The 27,270-nt window shown below is 45.6% G+C and overlaps 1 protein-coding gene across 2 annotated transcripts in view; it reads left to right on the top strand.

Annotated features, from left to right (window-relative positions):
• Positions 1-27,270, top strand: part of LOC144685489 (adenylate kinase isoenzyme 1-like) — a 153,029-nt gene that overhangs the window by 101,410 nt on the left and 24,349 nt on the right. For both annotated transcript variants that reach the window (XM_078550061.1, XM_078550060.1), the window contains exon 9: positions 24,712-24,751. In XM_078550061.1, the coding sequence (XP_078406187.1) occupies positions 24,712-24,751 (40 nt within the window). The remainder of the gene's footprint in view (positions 1-24,711; positions 24,752-27,270) is intronic.

The following is a 27,270-nucleotide window of genomic DNA, read 5'->3' as shown; positions in this document are numbered from 1 at the left end:
TAGAAATCGGTATGCTACGTGACCTAGTTTTGGGTGCAAAGCAGATTCGAAGCATCGCAATTCCACAGTGGCATAGCCTCTGCTCAGTCAGTGCAGGACATTGGTCCTACTGGTAAAATCAGAGGGTCGCAGTCTTTAAGGATCCCTGGCTGAGCTGCCCTCCCTCACCACCACCACCACCACCGCAGACCACCCTTCCCCCGCCAACACTGTCCTCATTGATGGTATCTGCTTCCATCGAAGCAAGCAGCCCTTAATTCAATGTTGCAAGGCAGCTAGCTCCAGCGCCAGCCATTGGCCTGGAATATGTAGATGAGGTCCGAGGCCTAATTTCAGGCCAGCCTCTGGCCTCTCTATTCAGGCACGTGCTGCCCTCTCAGGGTCGGGTCTGGGGCCCAGATCTGCAGAAATGATCCCAATAAGTAAAAGACACTTGTCACCCACCCACCTACCCACCCACCCACAGCCCGGCGCAGTGTGGGCGTTTGGTGAGAACTGTATTGGGTCTCAGTGCAATTCTGCGCATGGTGCACTATCCTGCTGGCAGACCTTAACTATGCTGTTTAAAAAAACATATAGGGTCCTTGACGTCATTCATAGAGGAACAGAGTACAAAAACAAGGAAGTTTTGCTAAACCTTTATAAAACACTGCTGGTTAGCTCTCAGCTGGAGAATTGTGTTCAACTCTGGGCCCCACACTTCGGTAACAATGTCAGAGACTTGGAGACAGTGTAGAGGAGATTTGTTAGAATGGCTCCAGGGACGAAGGATCCCAGTTACATGGAGAAGCTGGGGTTTTTCTCCTTACAGCAGAGAGGATTAAGAGGAGACTTGATAGAAGTCAAAATCGTGAAATGAATAAATGAGGAGGAAGGATTTCTGGCATTGGTGGGGGGGGCTCTGTAACCAGAGGACACAGAATTAAGCTTAAAGGACCACAAGAGTAAACGTTATTTAGACAGTGGCTTATGATCTGGAATGCACTGCCTGAAAGGGCGGTGGAAGCGGATTCAATCATATTCGATTGAGAATTGGATAAATATTTGAAAGGGGAAAAATTACAAGGGCAATGTGGAAAGGGCAGGAAAGTGGAATTAGTTGTTTGGCTCTGCCAGGAAGGCAGCACAGGGGCTGAATGGCCTCCTTCTGTTCTGTATCATTCTGTAATTCTATTTGAATGGAGAATTTGATGATGAGTACCAGTAATGCCTCTGGAACTATATGTCACTTCAGTAAAGATGTCAGAGGCAGTAAAGATGTTGAGTCAGCATTCAGGAGATAGATTTATCCATTTACACACACACACACACACACACACACACACTATATGTTATCAACATTCTGAGTTTTTACTCACAGAAAGACACAATAAGTACCTAGTTACACTGCATTAGCTTAAACCCCTTCACTGGCCAATGCACATTACAAACTTTACAAATATACGAAATAGGAGCAGAAGTAGGTCATTCGGCCCCTCGAGCCAACTCCGCCATTCAATAAGACCATGGCTGATCTGTTTGTGCTTCAAATTCCACATTCCCCTCTACCCTTCAATAACCTTTGATTCCCTTGCCTAACAAGAATCCGTCTACCTCCGCCTTAAAAATATTCAATGACCCCCGCCCCCACCGCCTTCTGAGGCCGAGAGTTCCAAAGTCGCACAATCCTCAATCTTCTAAACTCCAGTGGAAACAAGCCTAGCCTGTCCAACCTTTCCTCATGTGATAGCCCGCTCATTTCTGATATAAATCTGGTAAAACTCCTCTGAACCGCCTCTGATGCATTTACAAAACTGCACATGACATCCGAGATGTGGTCTCACCAATACCCTGTATAACTGAAGCATAACATCCTTACTTTTATGTCCAATTCCTCTCACAATAAAGGATAGCATTCCATTAGCCTTCTTAATTACTTGCTGTACCTGCATACTAACTTTTTGTGACTCATGCACTAGAACACCTAGATCCCTTTGCACCTAGGAATTCTATGGCTGTTCTCTATTTAAGTAATACTCTGCCTTTGTATTCTTCCTGCCAAAGTGAACAACTTCACATTTCCCCGTGTTATACTCCATCTGCCGGATTTTTGCCCACTCATTCAACCTCTCTATATCCATCTACAACCTCCTTATGTCCTCTTCACAACATACTTTCCTACCTATCTTTGTGTCATCTGCAAATTTGGCCACCCTTGATTGCTTCACTCCCCTCATCTAAGTCATTGATATAAATTGTAAAAAGTTGAGGCCTTGGGCACAGTCACCTGCGGGACTCCACTCATCACATCCTGCTAATCAGAAAAAGGCCCATTTATGCTTACTGTCTGTTTTCAGCCAGCCAGCCAATCTTCTACCCATGCTAATAAGTTATCCCCTAAACCATGAGCTTTTATTTTCCACAATAACCTTTGATATGGCACCTTATCAAATGCTTTCTGGAAATCCAAGTACAGCACATCTACAGGCTCCCCTTTATCCACAGCGCATGCTACTGAAAGGTCCGAGGAATACTCTGGTACAAAATTTCAACACTCTGAGTCCAGATGCAATATTCAAGTAGTTCCTTTATTACGCATACAGGGAGCAAACGCTGAGCACTCCAGGCGCTTCTCCACCGAGGTTTCAAATGAGCAGAGTTTATATATCTTTTACTATCAGTTACAACTTAATGGTATTCGTTAGACAAAGGCCACAGCACAATGACCCCCCCGTGGGGCTGATAATTGTGTTCCTGTACAGTAATTGCAGTGCAGAGACTGGGCATTGTCCTTTTTGAAGATGGCTATCAGACGGAGCGAAATGGCCTTCCCCATTTCTTATTTGAGTTATCCCGTGTCCCTGCCCGTGTGTCTCTCATTTTCCTAATTGCAAATTTATAGCTGAGCCCTTTGTACAAGTTTATAGCTTTCATGTAAGGCTGCGACTGTTTGTGTATGCTTTGGTGCCTTAGCTGCTGGTCCTGGCTAGTACTTTAAAATAAATCCAAATTTTCTGCATCTTCACTACTCTTTCAAAGAACTCCAATAAATTGGTTAAACATGATTTTCCTTTCACAGAACCATGCTGACTCTTCCTGATTATCTTGAGTTTTTCTAAGTGCCCAGCTATAACCTCCTTAATGATCAATTCTAATACCTTCCCCACGACAGATGTCAAGCTTAGTGGCCTATAGTTTCCTGTTTTCTGCCTCCCTCCCTTCTTGAATAGAGGGTTATATTTGCTACTTTCCAATCTGATAGAATCTTTCCAGAATGTAGCAAGTTTTGAAAAATTAACACCAACGCATCTACTACCTCATTAGCCACCTCTTTTAAGACCCTAGGATAAAGTCCATCAGGACCCAAAGACTTGTCAGCCCACAGTTTGCTCAGCTTCTCTAGTGATTGTAATTTCACCAAATTCCTCCTTCCGCCTCCTGATTTAAAGCTATTACTGGAAGTACTTTGTATCCTCTATAGTGAAGGCAGAAACAAAATGTTTGTTTATTTCATCTGCCATTTTCTTATTATCTATATTAACTCCCCATTGTCACTCTTTAGAGGAATGTCACTCACTTTACTTACTCTTTTCCTTTTTAAATACCTGTAAAGACTCTTGCTATCTGTTTTTACATTCACTAGCTTCCTCTCAACCTCGAATCTTTTTCTCCTGATTAACCTTTCAGTCGTTCTCTGCTGTTCTTTATATTCTAACCAATCATCTGACCTGCCATCTACCTTTGCATAGTAATATGCTGGTCCCATAAGTTTGATGCTGGGATGATATTTCCTCTGCCTGGGGGGTTGGGAGGAGGGCTCTAGAATAAGGGGTCACGGTCTCAGGATACGGGGTAGACCCTTTAGGACTGAGATGAGGAGAAACTTTACTCAGAGGGTGGTGAACCTGTGTAATTCTCTACCACAGAAGGCTGTGGAGGCCAAGTCACTGAATATATTTAAGAAGGAAAGGGATAGATTTCTGGACTCTAAAGGCATCAAGGGGTATGGGGAGAGTATGGCTTTGGGATAGAGGATCAGCCATGATCATATTGAATAGCCGTGCAGGCTCGAAAGGCCGAATGACCCTCTCCTGCTCCTATTTTCTATGCTTTCCTTAACTTCTTTAGTTAACCAGGGATGGCGTGTCCAACCCTTAGAATTTTTCTTTATGGTGGGAATATGCTTATTCTGAACTATCCCCTTAAATGTCTGCCACTGCTTCTCTATTGATCTATCCTCTAGTCTCGTATCCCAGTTCACTTCAGCTAGCTCAACTTTCATGCCCACATTGCTGCCCTTATTTAAGTTTAAAATACTAGTCTTAGACCCATTCTTCTCCCTTTCAAACTTCAATCATATTGTGGTCACTGCTACCTAGGGATGCCTTTACTCCGAGGTCATTAATTAATCCTATCACATTACACAATATTAAGATAAAAATAAAAAGCTAAAAGCTACTGCGGATGCTGGAAATCCAAAACAAAAACAGAATTACCTGGAAAAACTCAGCAGGTCTGGCAGCATCGGCGGAGAAGAAATCGGTTAACGTTTCGAGCCTTCGTGGCCCTTCGGCAGAACTGGAGCATAGTTAGAAGAAAGGAGAAATATAAATTGGTTTAAGGTGGGTGGGGGGGGGTGAAGAGACACATTGAGGGTGTGGTGTGATGATTGTGGAGATGAGCAGATAATCAAAAGATGTCACAGACAAAAGGGTCAAAGAGGTGTTGAAGGTGGTGGTCTTTGTCTGAGAAAAGTGCTAATTAAGAATGGAAGACAGGATATTCAAAGTACAGCTCTAGTGGGGGTGGGGTGGAAAGACTAGAGGTTTTAGTTTTAGATTTAAAAATAATGGAAATAGGTGGGGAAAGAAGAATCTATATAAATTATTGAAAAAAAAAAGCGGGGGGGGGGGAAAAGAAACGGGGTGGGGATGGGGGGAGGGGGAGTTTAAGATCTAAAGTTGTTGAATTCAATATTCAGCCCGGAGGGCTGTAAAGTGCCTAGTCGGAAGATGAGGTGCTGTTCCTCCAGTTTGCGTTGGGCTTCACTGGAACAATGCAGCAAGCCAAGGACAGACATGTTGGCAAGAGAACAGGGTGGAGTGTTAAAATGGCAAGCGACAGGGAGGTTTGGGTCTTTCTTGCGGACAGACCGCAGGTGTTCCGCAAAACGGTCGCCCAGTTTGCGTTTGGTCTCTCCAATGTAGAGGAGACCGCATTGGGAGCAACGAATGCGGTAGACTAAGTTAGGGGAAATGCAAGTGAAATGCTGCTTCACTTGAAAGGAGTGTTTGCGCCCTTGGACGGTGAGGAGAGAGGAAGTGAAGGGGCAGGTGTTGCATCTTCTGCGTGGGCATGGGGAGGTGCCATAAGTGGGGGTTGAGGAGTAGGGGGTGATGGAGGAGTGGACCAGGGTGTCCCGGAGGGAACGATCCCTACGGAATGCCGTCAAGGGGGGTGAAGGGAAGATGTGTTTGGTGGTGGCATCATGCTGGAGTTGGCGGAAATGGCGGAGGATGATCCTTTGAATGCGGAGGCTGGTGGGGTGATAAGTGAGGACAAGGGGGACCCTATCATGTTTCTGGGAAGGAGGAGAAGGCATGAGGGAGGATGCGCGGGATATGGGCCGGACACGGTTGAGGGCCGGTCGTTGACAGAACCCTCAACCGTGTCCGGCCCATATCCCGCGCATCCTCCCTCATGCCTTCTCCTCCTTCCCAGAAACATGATAGGGTCCCCCTTGTCCTCACTTATCACCCCACCAGCCTCCGCATTCAAAGGATCATCCTCCGCCATTTCCGCCAACTCCAGCATGATGCCACCACCAAACACATCTTCCCTTCACCCCCCTTGACGGCATTCCGTAGGGATCGTTCCCTCCGGGACACCCTGGTCCACTCCTCCATCACCCCCTACTCCTCAACCCCCACTTATGGCACCTCCCCATGCCCACGCAGAAGATGCAACACCTGCCCCTTCACTTCCTCTCTCCTCACCGTCCAAGGGCGCAAACACTCCTTTCAAGTGAAGCAGCATTTCACTTGCATTTCCCCTAACTTAGTCTACTGCATTCGTTGCTCCCAATGCGGTCTCCTCTACATTGGAGAGACCAAACGCAAACTGGGCGACCGTTTTGCGGAACACCTGCGGTCTGTCCGCAAGAAAGACCCAAACCTCCCTGTCGCTTGCCATTTTAACACTCCACCCTGTTCTCTTGCCAACATGTCTGTCCTTGGCTTGCTGCATTGTTCCAGTGAAGCCCAGCGCAAACTGGAGGAACAGCACCTCATCTTCCGACTAGGCACTTTACAGCCCTCCGGGCTGAATATTGAATTCAACAACTTTAGATCTTAAACTCCCTCCCCCCCGCCCCCCCCGCTTTTTTTTTTCAATAATTTATATAGATTCTTCTTTCCCCACCTATTTCCATTATTTTTAAATCTAAAACTAAAACCTCTAGTCTTTCCACCCCACCCCCACTAGAGCTGTACTTTGAATATCCTGTCTTCCATTCTTAATTAGCACTTTTCTCAGACAAAGACCACCACCTTCAACACCTCTTTGACCCTTTTGTCTGTGACATCTTTTGATTATCTGCTCATCTCCACAATCATCACGCCCTCAATGTGTCTCTCCCCCCCCCCCCAACCTTAAACCAATTTATATTTCTCCTTTCTTCTAACTATGCTCCAGTTCTGCCGAAGGGCCATGAAGGCTCGAAACGTTAACTGATTTCTTCTCCGCCGATGCTGCCAGACTTGCTGAGTTTTTCCAGGTAATTCTGTTTTTGTTTTACACAATATTAAGTCCAATATAACCCTCTCTCTGGTTGGCTCCTGCTCTAAGAAACTATCCCGAAAGCATTCCATGAGCTCCCCATCCAGGCTACAGCTGCCAATCCGATTTTTCCAGTTGAAATGTAGATTAAAATCACCCATGATTGTTGCCGTCCCTTTATCACACGCGGAAGAACATTGTTAGAACAGGCTCGGTGCTGCCTACTATGGTTAAACAGCTCCAACATCTCCTTATAGACGGTCACGCCCATGGACAGTTCCCTAATTCGAGTTGACATTGGACAGAAACATTAGGAGTCGAGTGTTGTGTTTTTTTTCCATATGTCAGCAGATGTTGGGCGTGTGCAGTTCTGCCATTATTCCTGGAACTGCAATTACTCAGCAGGCAGTCATTACCATTTCCCGAGCTGCTGGTCTGACTGCAAGCAGCGGATTAAAAGTCAGGGAGATGTTCAGGGAGCTGTGCATTTCTCGTTTCAGCAGGCTAACCCCGAACAGAAAGCAGCACGTTGGCCGGGAGCTCTCCTGCCGGCTACACATGTGAAAGCTTTTCTGTCCTTTGTGTGTGTTTTGTTTTTGGCGATGGGGCGGTGCGAGTGTCAGGTGATGGAGGAGGGACCTCCCTACAATCCTCCAGCCCCGATGCCCTTGAGCAAGCCTTGTTGCTGTATAATGCAGCCATGGCGAGACTGGCTGGCAGTCAGACTCTCTCAATATGCCCTGCCCCCCTTCCACAGCTAGATATATATATATATAGACTGGGGGTGATGTATACAGCTGCCAGTTACATCTGAAGTGCAGTCTGATCAGAGCCGGAGAACTATTTCCCATTTCAAGGCTTTCACGGGTAAATATTAATCTCATTTTCTTTCCTTGCGCTGAATGCAAATGAGGTTCAGGAGGGATTTGCCTGTCCATTTAATGGTGCGTTTGTTAAAAAAAAGCAAACAAGCCTGTTGAATATAGACTTGTCTTGAAGCGAAATTGATCCGTCACCTTTTCATCAGCTGTAATTCGACCTTGTCCTTTTTTTAATGCATTTCCCCCCCCTCCCCTCCCCTCCTGTACCCCACAATCTTTAAGCGGGCGCGGCTCTTTTTAGTGCAGGTCATATTAATTCATGAAAACCTGGTTTGACATCGTTCTCATTTCTGGGAGTGTTCAGATTCCGTGTTTTTAATGTAGCCTGTGTGCTGTCAGTGTGTAGCTTTGCGTCTGATGTCACTCAGTGTAGCTGGGACCCCATCAATATGAGCTGATTTCAGTCAGGAATGATAGCAGAATATTTTGCCTGTGTGTGTGTGTATATTTTTTTTCTGTGTAGTTTTTTTCTGGTCCATTTATTTTGCTTCGTGGAGAAATGTATGTCAGTTCAAATAAGGAGTTTTGGCAGGAAGTCTGGATCAGAAAAGATAGGCATTTGGAAGATAATCTTCAAAACAGACATGAACACGTTCCCACTAGATCGCTTTTGGAAGAAGGAGGTCATTCAGGTTTCCCCCATTCACTGTGCCAGCCCTGACCCCCTTCTCATCACAGGCTAAGGATGTTTCCTAAATGAGTTCAGTGTACAAGGCTTACCCTCCATGCTAACGTGATATGTTTATTTTGTCCTTGCCAATGATGATTCAGCTCCTTTGTTGAGCTCTGTAACTCCTCTGATACAGAGGAACCCCTCTCCCCACACACTTGCACACCTCCCTCCACTTTCCCCCTCCTCACACAGCATTCCCCCTCCCCCGCATGCCTCCTCCCCTAACCTTCGCCTCCCCACAAAGCCCTGCCTCTCTCTCACATCCCCTTCCTTCACACCCCTTCTCCACCATGCCCAACCCTCCCTTTCCTACACCAACCACCACCCCCCATTCACATGCTCTCCCCCCCCACACCATTTCTCTCGCCTGCCCCCTTCTGCTTCTACGCATGCCCCCACCCCCTCCTGCCACATCCCTCCCCATTCCCCCATCTCACACACCCCCACACATGGGTGAAAGAATCACCAGGAGAATTTCTTAAAGGGATGGTACCCTGATGAAGCAAATATTCGCAGTTTTTTTTTATAAAGTATGAGTTCTTTTTTGCCTTGGAGCAGAGAAGGTTAAGAGAAGATTTAATGGAGGTGTTCGAAATCATGAGGGGTTTTGAGAGAGTAAATAAGGAAAAACTGTTTCCGCTGGCAGAAGGATCGGTAACCAGAGGATAGAGATTTAAGGCAATTGGCAAAAGAATGACAGAAAAGATGAAGAGGGCATTTACACAATGGGTTGTTAGGGTTTGGACTGTACTGAAATGAGCTTAGCTAACTTTGGTAGCAATTGTGCCTCAGAGCCTGAATGTTGTGAGTACATGTGCTTCCCCCCTGAGAACATCATAGAAGCACATTTCGATACAATACAGGAGGCCATTCAGCCCATCATGCCTGTGCTGGCTCTTTGCGAAAGCTATCCAATTATTCCCATTCTCCTGCTCTTTCCCCGTTGCCCTGAAAATTCCTCCCCTTCAAGCAGTTATCCAATTCCCCTGCTGAATTTGCTTCCGCCGTGCCTTCAGGCAGAACAACTCACTGGGTTCAAAAACAACCCTCGAACGTTGCTCAACTCTTTGCAGCTCGTGAATTATTTCTAAAGAACAACCAGTGTAGGAAGTGCGGCAGCCGGTTTCACACAGCAAGCTTCCGCAAACAGCAATGAGGTAAATGACCGGATCGTGTGTTGGTTGAGGGGTGAATATTGGCCAGGACACACACCCCCCCGCCCCCTTGCTCTTTCAATAGTGCCAAGGGACCCTTGGCATGCAGGCCTCATTCAAAAGGCAGCACTGCCGACACTCAAGTGTGTCAATACGCTTAACTCCCAGGAGTGGGATGTGAACTCACAAACCTCCTGACTCGGGGATCAGAGTGCTACCCACTAACCCACAGCTATTTACATGAATGTGGTTCAGCTACATGATCCTTTAGTGGAATGCTCCAAAGCTAAAGAGGAAGTCAGAAAACTGCCAGCGTTTAATCTTTGTGAAGAAAAGACCGAGAAAGATTTAATCAATGGTTGGGAGGAAGAAAGAAGCTTTTATCTTGTTGAACACATCGTGTTCAGCTGCAAAAAAAAAACATGATCTTTGTTGAGGGGAAAAGTTCTTTTAATTCTATTTTCTGTTATTGCCATCCCTGCTCTGCAGTCTTTTCTTGGGGACGCTCATGGCTGCTTGGATACGGGTACCTGGCAGCTCCTGAAATGAGTATGAGGGTGGACTATGATAGCGAGTGTTAACGTGCCTTTCAGCTTCTGCTCCCCCAATTCCAGCCTCTTGCGGACCTCCAAATTCTATTTCCCCACCATCGGTGGTCATGCCTTCGGCTGTTGAGCCCCTAAATTCTGGAATTTCCTCCCTAAACCCCTACCTCTCCATCCTCCTTTTAAGATGCTCCTTAAAACCTACCTCTTTAACCAAGTTTTTTGGTCGACTGCCCTAACATTGCCTTATGTGCTCCTGTGTCAAATTTTGTTTCATAATACTCCCGTGAAACTTCTTGGGATGTTCTGTTCTGTTAAAGGTGCTATATAAATGCAAGTTTTTTTGTTGTTGTTGTAGAGGTCATCAAAGTTGAACCCAATGTCCCATGTGGCATATTTACCACTGGGAGTCTTGGGAAAATGTTTTGGAGTAGGAACCCTGGCTAATTTTGTCATCCTAGTGTCAGATGGTAGCATTCTTGATTCGGAGTCAGGCGGTTGTGGGTTCAAATCCCGTGTCAGAAAGTTAAGTTTTAGGCTGACACTTCAGGCCAGCGCTGAGGGAGTTCCCCATTGTCTTTTGGATGAGAGGTTAAACTGAGACCCTGCCTTTCCTATCAGTTGGACGGACAAGATTTGATGCCAGTATTTGAAGAAGAGCAGGGCAGTTTTCCCTGGTGCCCTGACCAATATTTATCCCTCAGTCGATGCCTGAAACAGATTATCTGATCATTACCTCATTTGTGGGATCTTGATGTCTTTCCAACTTTATAACAGTGACTACAATTTAGAAGTACTCCGCTGGCTGTAAAGCTCTTTGGGTTGCCCTGAGGCTGTGAAAGGCGCTACAAAAATGAAACTCTTTCTTCTTATCTCCCTCCCTGACGTGTCAGATTCTAGCCGAGTTCAGGGTTCAGTTGGCAACACGTTCCACAAATGTGCTTCTCCGAGTTAGTGTTTGCTACTTGAAGTTCTGAGTTTGGGCAGTAATCACACATAAGCAGACCAAAGATGCCGAGTTTGTCCAGACATCCAGCGGTGTTGAACCAAATTCCTCCTTTCCTTAGCCTGGCGCAGGGCTCAGCAAGCTGCAGCTCTGGAGTGGCATGTGGTTCTTTAACATCTCATTTACATCCCAACTTTTTCCAGTTGGATGACATTAACATGAAAAAAGCCTTAAAAAATAAAGTAAGAGGTGTATTTCTATTGTGGGGATAAAGAGCTCATCATTATGCTGCAGTTTGCCATTTCAAATAATTATTTTAACAAAAAAATAATTATGGTGCTCTAAATAAACCCGTTGGAGTGGTGTAGCTACACCATGGATACAGATAGTATCTTTGATTTTAAGGTTTTATGGTTGCAGCCATTACTGTTTTTAATTTAGCTGAGATGATCAATTATTCTGAATGTGCTATCAGAAGCTATGTTTAACCACAAGAAATATCCAAAAAATTGTCTTAATTCTCTGCATCTTAAGTTAGACTTTACTGACAAAATTACAGTAAAACAAAGTCAAAACAATTGATAATTCATAGATCTATTTAAATTTTGATTTCTTTCTATTGAAATATAAATTCAATACGTGTATTTTATTTATTTTATGCAAATTGTGTTCTAATTTGTCAGATATTTTGTTTAAAAGGGCCAATTTTTTATTTTGCAGCTCTAAATAGTTTTTATTTTAGGCAAATTTGTTTTAAAAAGGCTCTTCAGATTAAAAACAAAAGGTTTACTGACCCCTGTCCTAGGGCTAATAGTCAATTGCCAACCTTCCTGTTGGCCAGCCTAAGCTAAGCACAGATTGGATCAATCTTAGCTCCTCCTGGTCTGCATGGATCAGTTCCATGCTGGACCCCTGGCAAGAGCTTATCAATCCTGTTTTCTAATGCTTGTAGCTCACACTTCCTCTGGATATAAGTTAATGAAAATGATGATGCCACACAACCTCTCACAGGAACAAGGGCACATGTACACGTGATCCGATTCTGGTGCACTCAAAGTCACTGAAGAACTGGCCGCTCCCCCAGTTTCTGTGGCCAAGTTGCATTTCACAAGCCTTTCCCAACAAGCAATTTTACAGCTCGGTCCCTTCTTTACAGGAAATGGCACTCTATATAAAGAAAGAAATACTTGCAGTCATAGAGCAACCTTACCATGTCTTTAAAAAGTCTCAAAGTGTTTCATGCAATAAATTACATTTGCAGTGCAGTGACCATTGTGTGGGTAGGCACAGCAGCCACTTGGGTCCCACAAACAGAAATGAGGTAAATATGGGGTTATGAACCCTCTAGGATTGCCCTGGAGTCTCTAGGGATTAAAGATTAATGTGCAGGCGCTGCTACAAGCAGCCCCAAGGAGAAAAAAAAAATCATAGGGCCATCTGAAAAATTTGCTAGGAGAATTAAAAAAAAATGGCTGCTGCTCCACACCATAGGTAAGATACTGAGACAAAGGGTGTAGATTCACTCAGACCCTGCCCGGTCTGAGGACGTACAACATAAGAAGAAAGAAAATTGAGAGATCGTTAGAGGTTTTAAAATCATGAAGGGATGAGATGGGACGGATAAAAACACGCCGGCTGAGGGGGTCTAGAAAGAGGGGCCATCCTTTTCAGATTAAATGTTAAGAGGCAGAATGCAGGAGAAAGCTTATTACTCAAAGGTTGTGAGGCTGTGGAATGCACTTAGTGATTGAAGCAGCATCCATGTCAACATTTAAAAATTGGTTAGATAGGTGATGGGAATGGGCGGGCACCTAAGATTAGAACTCTTGCTGATGTGTACGATGAACGCTAACATGGACTGGTTGTGCTGAATGGTCTGTTTCTGTGTTGTAATTTCTATGTGTTACCTAAAATCAGCTGACACGGCATAAACTGGGTTTTGAGTCAGAGATGTTCTGGTTTCCATACCTGTTCGTGCTGCAGTTGCCATTGTGGACCTCTGCGGCTTTCATTGCTCCTTATTTGGGCCCTGCTCATTTCACCATCTGATTAAATGGAGAACTGCACTTGTGACTTCTGCTAAAAGAAAAAGCTTAAATTGCACGAGATTAGAGTAAGTGATTTGGTATGGCTGGCTGTCCCTCAAAGCTCACCACTTACAGTGCATCCCATGGGAGAGTCATCGTTTTCCATAAAATGTCTCCGGAGGCGGTGAAAATGCCAAGTGCGGAGTGGACCTGAGTCTTGCCATATAATAAATTTCCTCAAGTCATAGAAAGAGACCTCTAATGTTCCTAACTTTTTTATTCATTCACGGGATGTGGGCTTCACTGGCTGGGCCAGTATTTATTGCCCATCCCTAGTTGCCCTTGAGAAGGTGGTGGTGAGCTGCCTCACCATGTAGTGTAGGTACACCCACAGTGCTGTTAGGGAGGGAGTTCCAGGATTTGGACCCAGCAACTGTGAAGGAATGGTTATATACTTCCAAGTCAGGATGGTGAGTGACTTGAAGGGGAACTTCCAGGTGGTGGTGTTCCCATCTATCTGCTGCCCTTGTCCTTCTAGATGGTGGTGGTCATGAGTTTGGAGAGTGCTATCTAAGGACTCATGGTGCATTCCTGCAGTGTATCTTGTAGATGGTACACACTGCTGCTACTGTGCATCGGTGGTGGAGGGAGTGAATGTTTGTGGATGTGGTGCCAATCAAATGGGCTGCTTTGTCCTGGATGGTGTCAAGCTGTTTGAGCTGCACTCATCTGGGCAAGTGGGGAGTATTCCATCACGTTCCTGACTTGTGCCTTGTAGATGGTGGACAGGCTTTGGGGAGTCAGGAGGTGAGTTACTCATCGCTTGATTTCTAGCCTCTGACCTGCTCTTGTAGCCACAGTATTTATACGGCTAGTCTAGTTCAGTTTTTGGTCATTAGTAACCCCAGGATGTTAATATTGGCAGATTCAGTGGTGGTAACGCCATTGAACCTCAAGGGGCGACGGTTAGATTCTCTCTTGTTGGAGATAGTCCTTGTGTGGCACTAATGCTACTTACCACTTGTCAGCCCAAGCCTGGATATTGTCCAGGTCTTGCTACATTTGGACATGGACTGCTTCAGTATCTGAGGAGTCACGAATGGTGGAAGGAAGGTCATTGATGAAGCAGCTGAAGATGGTTGGGCTGAGGACACTACCCTGAGGAACTCCTGCAGTGATGTCTTGGAGCTGAGATGACTGACCTCCAACAACCACAACCATCTTCCTTTGTGCTAGGATTGACTTCAACCGTCTGAGATTTTTCCCCCTTTCCCCATTGACTCTAGTTTTGCTCGGGCTCTATGATACCACACTTGGTCAAATGCAGCCATGATGTCTAGGGCAGTTAGCCTCACCTCACCTCGGGAGTTCAGCTATTTTGTCCATGTTTGGACCAAGGCTGTCACGTGCAGTAGTCTCAGTTGGAAATGTAATTGTAAAGTAGTGCAGATTGACCATGCACACAGTCACACATACATGACAGCCCTTCAAAAGTGATGTATTGCCAACTGTATATATCTGTCTCAGTTGAAAGGGTGTGAAATTTCAGATATAGGCCAGACAAGGTTATTCTGAATTACTTGTAAATTGATCTCACTGCCTCCACCCCCACCACACCTCTCTCAGTGGCTCAGCACAGAGTACACACGCACAGGCGTGGGACAAGTGGGGAGAGGTGCCAGTCTGAATCCAGCCTTGCTCTCAGTTCTCATTTCGGCTTCTCAACCCTAAATGTGTGTGGGGGGGGATGTAAGCTGAAGGAGAGGACTGGAGATTGGCTATTCCTGGAGGCTGTTAGCAGATGTACGTGGGCCACTGACTATTTTATGAACATAAGGAATAGGAGTAGGATTTGGCCATACTGCCCCTCGATCATGCTTTGTCATTCAATAAGGTCATGGCTGATCTTCTAACTAAACTCCACTTTCTCACCCGATCCCCATATTCCCTTAGTGCCCCAAAAATATATTGATATCAGTCTTGAATCTACTAATCAGCCGAGCACCCACAGTTCACTGGTATGCAGGATGCCAAAGATTCACAACTCTGATTAAATTTCATTTCAGTCCAAAGTGTCCTACCCCTTACCTTGGGACTGTAACCCCTCATCCAGGTTTAAGACTCTCCGGCCAAGGGAATCAGCCTCTCAGTGTTTACTCTGTTTAACCGTTGAAGAATTTTATACAAATTTCTCTCCTGTCTGCTGAGAAATCTGCTCAAAAGAGTCAGAGTCAGGACCTGAGTGGAGGAGTACGTGAGCCTTGTGTCTTGACGCAGAACAACAGTGGGTTAGTGGCCAGCACTGCCGTGTTAAGGTGTTTGCTTTCTTGGGAGGATGATCTGCTCCCAAGACTGCTCGGGGGGTGGGGGGCAGTGGAGAGCGGGGTGGGCACACGAGCCTAGGAAGGTACAACCTGTTGTTTCCTTTCGGGTATATTCAGTGCCATTTTGATGGAGTCCTGGCAATAGGTTCCCCACCCAACTTGCCAGTCACTGGTGGCATCATCAAGGGTCACAGATGGGAAGGGGAAGACAACTAACCTTACGTTGGAAAAGAAGTTATGCTAAACCTTCATAAATGTCCAAAAGCTGGAGTATTCTGAACATGACACAAGAGGGGGGATATCAAGGCCTTGGCAGTGGGTGCGAAGGAGATTTACTAGAATGGTACCAGGGATGAAGGACTTCAGTCATGGGAGAGAATGGAGAAGATGGGGTTGTTCTCTTTAAAGCAGGGAAGGTGACGAAAGAGTAGGTTAGGGAGTAACTGTTTTCACTGCGACAGGATGGCTGATGACCAGGGGCCACAGATTTAAGATAATTGACAAATGAACCAGAAGCAAGGTAAGGAGAATTTTCTTTGTGTGGCAAGTTGATCTGAAATGCACTATTTGAAAGGATGATGGAAGTACATTTAATAATAACTTGCAAGGAAATTGGATGGATATGTGAAAAGGATTTGCGAGGCTATGTGGAAAGAGCAGGGCAGTGGGGCTAATTGGATGGCCGTTTCAAAGAGCTGGCACGGGAATAATGGGTTGAATGGCCTCCTGTGCTGTAAGATTCTGTGGTTCTATGAATAAAGACTGGTGCATGCGTATGCTTAACATTACAAATCTGATGGGACTCTTTGAACAGGTGGAATGCAAACCCAGAAGAGGAGTGGCTATTTTTTCCTGTACTGGGCAACTTTTGCCCCTGAATCTGAATAACACAGATAATGATTTCCTTCTAGAGGTGACAAAGTACTAAACGGCCGGTTCAGGGCTCCCCAGAGTTGGTTTTAGGTGCCACCTCAGTGTGAGATTTCAAAGACTCAAATGAACCTCTGTGTGGGCTCTTGACCTTTTACTGAACTGCTGAACCTAGGCGTCAGTAAAAATAACTTCATACATGGGTGATGAGGGGGCAGGATATGCAGATAATTAAATCGTGTTGAGGCCAGGATTTTCAATTGTACATAGGGACCAGAACAAGGGCGGGTGCGCTTTGAAAATAGTGCTCCCGGATGCCTTGTCTGTTTAACGATGCCTCTGGGATGTGCTGGAATTTTGAAAGTGAGGAGTTGGGAACTCGTTCACTTCCAATCCACAGCCTGTTAGGCTCCTTGTTGAGCTTGTTAATGAGTCAGGGAGGGCGTTAAGGTGATTTTTAATTTGTAAATCACCACACCCCAAACAGCCTGGTGCACGTTAATATACAGCTGTTGTGTTCAATGCGGGCAGCAGCTAAAGGTTTTGTTTTTATGTTGATTAATTTTGGGACCTGGGGGTTCTTGCTTCAGATCGAGTGTATTACTTTTCATTTAGCTGTTTGGCCACTTTTGTGCATGTTGAGGTGTGCCCCCTCTCTGCTACAAGGCAGTGGCAGGCCCAGTCATGGCTGCCGTCTGCCTTTGTCCCTTGTACTCTGCAGGCAGCCTCCTGTGTCCTGGTGATGATCAACGTCCCTAATAGGGCACTAAGTTCGCTGCTGGCCTAAGATAGCATCACGTGAGTGACCCAAACGCCGTGTGCGGTTGACACCCGGAAATTATGTAACCCCGAATTCAAAATCAAGCCCTGAATATTATGCATCACTTTCCAAATGTTTCCGGTGCAGTTGGTAACTTAGAACTCGAAAGAGCCACAGAAGTCACGGCAGAACCATACGTGGCTCAGGAGATACTGTTTGACCAGCCTGAACCCAGCTCTTACAACTTCCAAAGTGCTGAGTGTTAAAGGAGATGAGAGCAGGGGCTGTGGAGTCAGCAGAATGTTTCCGATTTCATCCTTTGGAAAGGCGACCTGGAATTCAATGCCAAATCTGATCACGCCAGCTGTCCCACTCCAGGATTTAAAGAGCAGTTTTAATAAGTGTAGCATGTGGCATCTCAAGGGAGGCACCTGCTGGTAACCTTATATAAGCGCACGGTCTGGTATGTAGGAATGCAGTCTTAACCTATGACAGATGAGGCTGATGCCTTTTGCACAGCCTGATTGACCCTTAAATAAAAAAGCTCAGGTCAATCATTTTTCGGTGGATTCTTCAGTGCACCCTGTCAAAATGATTTAATTAACCCAATGACTTTTGTAATAAGAATAAAAAATATTATTTGGGGGTAACAGTAAAATTGGGAAAGTCGTGTTAAGACTGGTCGCCCCCTGCAGATTTGCATGACTCTGAACAAGTCAATGTTCATGTTAAAATGGCCAGGGAAAAACACAGCTTTCCAATTCCAACAGTGTCAAACAGAGGGAAGAAGTGATTAAACATAAAAGCATAGGAGCAAGAGTAGGTCGTTCGGCCCTTGGAGCCTGCTCCACCATTCAATATGAACATGGCTGATCCTCTACCTCACACCACACTCCTGCACTCTCCCCATACCCCTTGACTCCTTTAGAGTCTAGAAATCTATCTATTTCCTTCTTAAATATATTCAGTGACTTGGCCTCCACAGCCTTCTGTGGTAGAGAATTCCACAGGTTCACCACCCTCTGAGTAAAGTTTCTCCTCATCTCAGTCCTAACTGGCCTACCCCGTATCCTGACACTGTGACCCCCTTGTTCTAGAACCCCAGCCAGAGGAAATATCGTCCCTGCATCCAGTTTGTCCAGCCCTGTCAGAATTTTATACGTTTCAATAAGATCTCCTCTCTTTCTTCTAAACTCCAGTGAATACAGACCTAATCAACCCAAACTCTCCTCATCCTGCCATCCCAGGAATCAGTCTGGTGAACCTTTGCTGCACTCCCTCTAAGGCAAGTATATCCTTTCTTAGGAAAGGAGACCAAAACTGCACACAATACTCCAGGTGTGGTCTCACCAAGGCCCTGTACAGCTGCAGTAAGACATCCTTGCTCCTGTACTCTTGCAACAAAGGCCAATATACCATTTGCCGCCTTAACTGCTTGCTGCACCTGCATGCTTACTTTGATTTGTGTACAAGGACACCCAGGTCCTTTTGTATATCAACATTTCCCAGTCTACCACCATTTAAATAATACTTTGCCATTTTGTTTTTCCCACCAAAGTGGATAACTTCATACTTATCCATGTTATACTGCACCTGCCATGTATTTGCCCACTCACTCAACCTGTCTAAGTCGCCTTGAAACCTCTGAACACCCTCCTCACTGCTCACATTCCCACCAAGTTTTGTGTCTTCTGCAAACTTGGAAATATTACATTTGGCTCCTTCATCCAAATCGTTGATTTATATTGTGAAAAGCTGGGGCCCAATAACTGATCCCTGTGGTACCCCGCTGGTCACTGTCTGCCACTCTGAAAAGGACCCATTTATTCCTACTCTCTGTTTCCTGTCTGCTAACCAATTCTCAAACCACACCAATATATTACCCCCAAGTCCATGTGCTTTAATTTTGTACACTAACCTCTTATGTGGGACTTTATCAAAAGCTTTCTGAAAATCCAAATACACCACATCCATTGGTTCTCCCTAATCTTTTCTGCTAGTTACGTCCAAAAAAACTCCAGTAGGTTTGTCAAACATGTTTTCCCTTTCATAAATCCATGTTGACTTTGTCTAATCCTATTGATATTTTCTAAGTGTCCTGTTACACATACTTTATAATAGATTCTAGCATTTTCCCTACTACTGATGTTAGGCTAACTGGTCTGTAATTCGCTGTCTTCTCCCTCCTTTTTTAAATAGCGGGGTTACATTTGCCACCCTCCAATCTGCCGGGACTGTCCCAGAATCTACAGAATTTTGGGAAGTGACAACCAATGCATCCACTATTTCTAAGGCCACCTCCTTTAGTATCCTGGGATGTAGATTATTGGGCTCTGGGGATTTATCGGCTTTCTGTCCCGTTAATTTCTCCAGCATTATTGTTTAAGTAATACTAATTTCCTTCAATTCCTCCTTTTCTTTAGACCCTTGGTTCCCTCGTATTTCTGGGAAGTTATTTGTGTCTTCCTCCGTGAAGATAGAACTATAGTAGTTGTTGAATCGCTCTGCCATTTCCTTGTACTCCATTATAAATTTTCCCATTTCAGATGGTGAGGGACCTACATTTGTTTTAACTAATCTTTTAGTTTTTACATACTTATAGAAGCTTTTATGGTCTGCTTTTATGTTCCTTGTAAGTTTACTCTCATACTCTATTTTTCCTCTCTTAATCAATCTCTTGGCCCTCCTTTGCTGAATTCTGAACTGTTCCCAATCCTCAGGTTTGCTGCTTTTTCTATCAACTTTATATGACTCCTCTTTTAATCTAATACTATCCTTAATTTCTTTTGTTAGCCATGGTTGGGCTGCCTTTCCTGTTGCGTTTTTGCGCCAGAAAGGAATGTATAACTGTTGCAATGCTTACATTCGTTCCTTAAATATTAGCCATTGCCTATTCACCATCATGCCTGTTAATGAAGTTCCCCAATCTATCTTAGCCAACTCACACCTCATACCTTTGTAGTTGCCTTTGTTAAGATTTAGGACCCTAGTTTCAGATCAGACTACTTCACTTTCCATGCTAATGAAGAATTCTATCATGTTATGGTCACTATTCCCTAAAGGACCCCGCACAATAAGATTATTAATTAACCCCTTCTCATTGCACACCAGATCCAGGATAGCATGTTCCCTAGTTGGTTCCTCAACACTGGTCTACTGGTCTAAAAAAACCATCTTGTACACACTCTAGCAATTCATCCACCACAGTATTATTGCTAATTTGGTTTGCCCAGCCTATGTGTAAATTAAAGTCACCCATGATCACTATAGCACCCTTGTTACATGCATCTCTAATTTCCTGCTTAATGTGGCCCCCTATCTTATCACTACTGTTTGGAGGCCTGTCGACAACTCCCACTAATGTTTTCCGCCCTTGGTGCTTCTTAGCTCCACCCAGACTGACTCTAGATTTTCTGATCCAATATCCTCTCACTGATTCACCCAGGATTTCCTTTAAAAATCCTTTATCAGTTCAAGACGTTGTTGTTGTTTTTGCTCCTCGTTGTTGCTGCTGTTACTGAGGCTCACTCAATGATGGCATTGGTTACAGACCCGTCACAGGCTCCTAGCTTCTCGGGGACGGATAATAATATGGGTGAGGCTGCGGGATAACCAGTCATAGCTGCCTAAACTCCCCAGAATGAACTTCTGAAAATGCTGATTGTCCGTATCAGATGCTCGAGTAGTAACTGGGCCGGAACAAGAGGGTAAAGTCACGGACATACCCGCTGCTGTACAGTGACTGAATATGGCAAATTCTTTTCTTTTGTGTGTGTGTGAGGTTGTGGAATGTTCCCTCTCTCTTCCTGCAGCCCCATTTTTCTGTTTCTAATTATCCCTGTTGGGTGTACAGTGACTGAATGAGTCACACTCTGGTTTTTAGGAACGCAGAATTTTTAACCAGTGCTTTAAGGATTGCATTCTTTAATTCTGTCCATTTTTTTTTTTCCGGAATGGTGACCAAAAAAATCCCATAGGGAGTTTAGAAAAAATGTCTTCATCCAGCATTATGTCTCTGAAGCCAGGCGGCGGAGGATAGACCTGGAGCCTAACCTTTACACACTTTGGACAGATCATCTTTTGGCTTTTCTTCCCCCCCACCCCCCATATTACATGGAGTCATCACAGTGCAGTTTGATCACCTTCAGCCATCATTTTTGGATTTGGCGGGTGGTTTTACAGCCAAGGACCTTCCTGCCGCCGGCCCTCCCCATTTAACCAGGCTGGGGAAGGGCACCAATACACACTGGTTTGGAGGTGTCAGCTGTGGCTCAGTTCATAGCACCCTCGCCTTCGAATCAGAAGGTTGTGGGTTCATGTCCCACTCCTGGAAACCAAGAACTGTGAATGTACTCGAAAGAGTTACAATCTGTGACTGTTGATAACTCGAAAGAGTTACACACTGGTTTGTCTGCACCAGTGACTGGGTTCTTTCGTAGCCAACAGGCCCTGGAATAGGACCTGAACCCGGGGCCTTCTGGCTCAGAGGCAGGAGAGCTACCCACTGAGCCACTCCAGCTGCTCCTAACATCTGTGCACTTTATAAGCTTTTATTTATAGAGATGCACATTACAAACATAAGAGCCTCAAAACCCAACAACCACAGTTTCAGCATATACAGTTTCTACATATGGCAACACAAGTGAATTCCCATGTAATACCAACATCTGAATACAATTAAATACTAATTAATATACAATTAACATCCAGGGAATGTGGAACTCGCTGCCACAAGGAGTGGCTGAGACGAGTAGCGTAGCTGCGATTAAGGGAAAGCTGGATGTAACACATGAGGGAACAAAGGGGAAAAGAATAAAAGGATATGCTGATGAGAGTGGATGAAGTAAAGTGAGAGAAGGAAATCAGTGGAGCATAGGGACCAGATGGGCTGAATGGCCTATTTCTGTGCTGTGAATTCCATGTAATTCTAAGAAGGATAGAGATAGCCAGAGGTAATTTTGTGGAGATGAATGATGCCTTAACAGCAAGAAAACTCAAGCTTGTAACAAACAATAAAACTCATAAGATGTCACATTCGATCCACTTTCCTGTATGCCTCAGAAGCCTGGACATTAAATAAAGAAAAATGAAAGAACATAGAGGCCTTTGAAATGTGAGTGCTAAGAAGCCTGTTTAAAATTCCATATATAGATCATAGGACTAATGAAGAAGCATTTGAAATTGTAAGAGCAAAACGAGCTCTCGAAAAGTGACATCTGGAAAAGGAAGTGTCAGTATTTTGGCAAGTAGCTCAGAGCTGAAAAGTTGCAGAGATCTCTTGTGAAGGGCAGCAGAAAGAGAGGTCGACCTAGGTGTAGTTGGATGAGGGACATCACAGATCATTTGCAGGCGAGTTACAGTGAATATGTGAGGATGGTGCAAGACAGACAAGCGTAACATAACCATGGCAGCAGATCTCCTGGCAGGAATAGCTACAAGCAGAGCAGGACAGGAGAGGATTAAGTTCTAAGTTCTGATGGCCCACCCGGGTGGGGATTCTTCAACAGGAACAAAGGTAACTTGGAATAATTCTCGAGGGCAATTAGGGATGGGCAATAAATGCTGGTGCTGCCAGTGACGCCCACACTCCATGAATGAATATTTTAAAAATTCTAATTTAAACTTGGATTTCCAGGACTAAATTAGATGTAGTTGTGCATTCGTGCGATATTTCGCTCAACGGGCGCGCACAAAAGTCAGAAGTGCGCCCGCCGACAATTAAGAGGGCAATTAAGCCCGTTAATGGCTCAGTTGTCTCCGATTTTTCGAGGCCCATCCAACCTCACGGCTGACGGACGGGCGAATCGGCCAAGCGGCCTTTGAATTTCTCATCAAACCTCATCCAAGGGGGGGGATGAAATCTCCGTCATGAAATAAAATAGAAATAAATATCTGTGGACGGCATTTTTATGAGGTATGCTTTCACGTGCTTGGTTGTGAGATGTGGATGTTTTTGTTTGCAGCTTTTTGCATCTTTATTTCATCATTTGCAGGCCTGAGGCAGCTCTCTCCCAGCGCCCGCCCTCTCCCCGCCCCCACCCCGGCAGCGCTGAGCTGCCCGTTAATTGGCCAGCCAGTGTGAAATCAAGGTTCGGGGAGTGGGGGGGTCGATCACAGTCGGGGGTCCGTTTCCTGGCTGCTCCCGGGCTCGACAATCGCGTGTGTCCGCCCCGGGTAATATTAAGACCTACATGTCGGAAATGTAAGGACAGCATGTTCGAAAGCTGGACTGATGAGAGTTTTTATCCTGGCCACCTGATTGGTTGACGGTGATCACAAGATCAATCCCATTCCCTGTAGTGATCGCTTATGCGAAGTAAAACTCCCTGATCACACTCCTGAGTTTCTCCTGAACCAATCAGGGTTGCCGACTCTGGGCGATTTCCTGGCGATTTAATCATGTGACCTGTCTACGCCCATTGGAAGATCGGCAGGCTTATTATTTACCTGATTGGAGGATTTTTGACTCTTTAAATACTGGAGATGAGAAAAAAACTGTTAAGTGTTCAAAGAAAATTGGTGAGGGGGGGGTGAAACGTCACATTTGTTTTCTAAAACCCCTATTATTTGTGCTGGTGGTAGTGCCCTGGGGGGGGATTAACCTTCAATGGCTCGAGATTCCAGACCAATCCAGATGGGTTCCCAAAGTGGGGTTTGGGAATCCCTGGGGAGGAATCCCATGGGGACTTTCCAGGGGGTCCGTGAAATGAGGTAAATTGGACCCGTTGCCTCCATGACGCAGGCTGGGTGCACGCTATTGGCCGGCCCACTCTGGTGGTCCCAGGTGGCAGTAATGCCACACACTGGGCAGCATGCCAGTGATATTCCAGCACTGACAGGCTGGTAAACAGCAGAGGGGCGGAGAAAAAGCTTGAAACATTCAGCGGCTGGCACAGCTGGTTGGAGTGTCCCACCTAAAGGGGTGCTAGCGTTGGCAAACGGAACCAACAGGTGAGCAGGGAGGTGTCCTGCGATGAAGCATTCCGAAGTTACTGTTCAGCTGAAGGGAAAATAAGCATTTTCACGTCTCCAAACACATCAAACTTCACTATATCAGACGGTCCTGGCAAAATTCAATGCTAGTCCCTTAAACAGGACGCTGATGAAATTAACATTCGGAAATGGAAATGTGCAAGGAATTCATAATGTTGTAATTTAGCTGCGTGCCCCGTGATTACTCATCCATTTGAAAAGGGGTCTTTCAACCAAAAAAAAAAGTTCAGGAACTACTGCTCTAAAACTATGGATCACACAGTGTCTCATACTCAGACTTAATTCAAGGATGAGAGAGGACGGCTTAAAAAGCAGGCGGGCGTCTTCTGTCCAGCAAAAAATTAAATCGGGTGGAATAATAAATTGCAGGGTTGGGGAGGGGGTTTTTCAATGGAAGGGTCGAGGGGGGGAGGATTGCGGTTTAATTGGAAGGGCAGCGCTGTGGCGTGCTGCACATGCTCAGTGTGCTCACAGCCCTGTAGCAGTGGGGGCCTTTGTTTGGGTTCTGCAAACAAACCCGGAGCTACCTTGACAGCAGGGAGAGTGGCTGAGGCATCTCACCGCCGACAACACTTAGGAGTTCGCTGTTTTTGTCTTTTCATTTGTCCAGAGCAGCGCTTTTAAACCCCTTGCTGTGCGGCAACTTGCATGTGTTAGCACAGACTGCTTCAAGCACCCTGCACAATGGCAGATTAATGCTAGAGCACATAAGAGGAATGATCCTGTTACCTACAGGGGAGGAATCAAATTAAAACCCTTTTTGTTGTCTTCCTCTACTTTAGACGGAAGGATCGTTGCCCACGGAGGATATCACAATGTCAGGTAATGACTCCATTTCTCAAGGAATCCTGTTCAGACAGACCGGGAATGAAACCCCTCTGAAGGAAAAGTGCTGGTTGTGGCTGTGCGACTTGGTGTTCCCTTTAGTCAGCCGAGACTGTGCTTTTAAGACGTGGGTCCCGTTTAAAAGGATGACCCTGCCCTGCTGGGGGCTGTGGTTCCATTGTGAGCAGCCCCCTGACACTGTACTTGATCGACCGTTCCTCGTGTGTGAATCCAGATGCTGAGTGCCTGCAGATTATTTGAACAGGGGGGTGAATTTTGCAGTCAAGCCTGATCGACAGCTGAAGTCCCCGCGTGTGCTCCTTACAACTGGAGCCGCTCCAAGGCATTGAGGCCCAGTTGCAGTACCTCTGCTGTAGGCTGTGGTCAGAAGAGCGAGAACAGACTATGGGTGGAATGTATGTTGGATGTGAGAGGGATTCCGTACCACTCCCTCAGCCCAATAGGAAAAGCTCCCTTTGTAATCCTTAGACAGTGGGATATGCTTTGCTAACACAAGAGGGAAGCATTGCTCTGGGGAGTAGTCATGGTCATAACTGCACACACAATCAGAGTTGTAACAGTGCAGAAGGAGGCCATTCAGCCCATCTTGTCTGCACCGGCTTTCCGGATGATTATTATGACACACTGCCATTTTCCTGCCTTTCCCCCATAACCCTGCACATTGCCTCTATTTAAATAATCATCTTGAATGCCCCGATTGAACCTGCCTCCATCACACTTACAGGTAGTGTATCCCAAACCCAAACCCAAACCTACTTGCTGTGTGAAAATTTTTTTTCTCACATCGCATTTGCTAAATGGAAGTGTGTTTACAACACCAGTAAACATATTGAACCAAGCTGACCTTCACCATTGGATAGAGAGAGATACATAAAATACCCCTGGGTAGTGAGGGGACAGGAGGGAAATTGCAGTATTGTGATGTGGGAGGCTGCAGCTTTTGCTCCTGCACGCTATGCTAAGAGAAACCCCAAGGGGGCGTGCTGCTTGTCAGAGGTCAGTCATCTCAGCTCCAGGACATCACTGCAGGAGTTCCTCAGGGTAGTGTCCTCGGCCCAACCATCTTCAGCTGCTTCATCAATGACTTTCCTTCCATCATAAGGTCAGAAGTGGGGATGTTCGCTAATGATTGCACAATGTTCAACAACATTCGCGACTCCTCAGATACTGAAGCAGTCCATGTCCAAATGCAGCAAGTCCTGGACCATATCCAGGCTTGGGCTGACAAGTGGCAAGTAATATTCACACCACACAAGTGTCAGGCAGTGACCATCCCCAACAAGAGAAAATGCAACCATCACTCCTTGATGTTCAATGGCATTACCATCACTGAATCCACCACTATCAATATCCTGGGGGTTAACATTGACCAAAAACTGAACTGGACCAGCCATATAAATACTGTGGCTACAAGAGCAGGTCAGAGGCTAGGAATCGTTCAACAAGTAACCCACCTCCTGACTCCCCAAAGCCTGTCCACCATCTGCAAGGCTCAAGTCAGGTGTGTGATGGAATACTCTCCACTTGCCTGGATGAGTGCAGCTCCTACAACACTCAAGAAGCTGGACACTGTCCAGGACAAAGCAGCCCACTTGATTGGCACCACATCCACAAACATTCACTCCCTCCACCACCGATGCACAGTAGCAGCAGTGTGTACCATCTACAAGATGCACTGCAGGAATTCACCTAGGCTCCCTCGACAGCACCTTCCAAACCCATGACCACTACCATCTAGAAGGACAAGGGCAGCAGATAGATGGGAACACCACCACCAGGAAGTTCTCCTCCAAGTCACTCATCATCCTGACTTGGAAATATATTACTGCTCCTTCACTGTCACTGGGTCAAAATCCTGGAATTCCCTTCCTAACAGCACGGTGGGTGTACCTACACCACCTGGACTGCAGTGGTTCACAAAGGCAGCTCACCACCACCACCTCAAGGGCAATTAAGGATGGGCACTAAATGCTGCCAGCCTCAGAGTCAAAGGGTTTTGGGTTCAAGTCACACCCCAGAACCTGAGCACATAAATCAAGGCACTACTGAGATGTTAAACTGAGGCCCCATCTGCCCTCTCAGGTGGGCATAAAAGATCCCAAGGCACTATAATGAAGTAGAGCAGGTGAGTTATCCCTAGTCTGCTGGCCAATATTTATCCCCAACCAACAGCATTGAAACGGATTATCTGATCATTATCACTTTGTTGTTTGTGGGAGCTTGCTGTGTGCAAATTGACTCCCGCATTTCCTACAGTCCAACAGTGACGATACTTCAAAAGCGCTTAATTGGCTGCAAAGTGCTTTGGGATGTCCAGTGGTTGTGAAAGGCGCTATGTAAACGCAAATCATTCTCTTTCCTGTAGAACTGTTAATCAACAATATCAGGGTGTCACAGCACCCTGTGATCACAACACTGCCCGGATAGGTGAGTGAGAGCCCTATATCCGCCCGCCATTACTCATCTGAAGGCGCGGACTATCACAGACACTGCCA

The sequence above is a fragment of the Cetorhinus maximus genome, chromosome 10, assembly GCF_964194155.1.
Source record: "Cetorhinus maximus chromosome 10, sCetMax3.hap1.1, whole genome shotgun sequence".
Lineage (NCBI taxonomy): Eukaryota > Metazoa > Chordata > Chondrichthyes > Lamniformes > Cetorhinidae > Cetorhinus > Cetorhinus maximus.
Note: the sequence above shows the minus strand (reverse complement) of the source record. Positions and strands in the feature narration are given on the sequence as shown.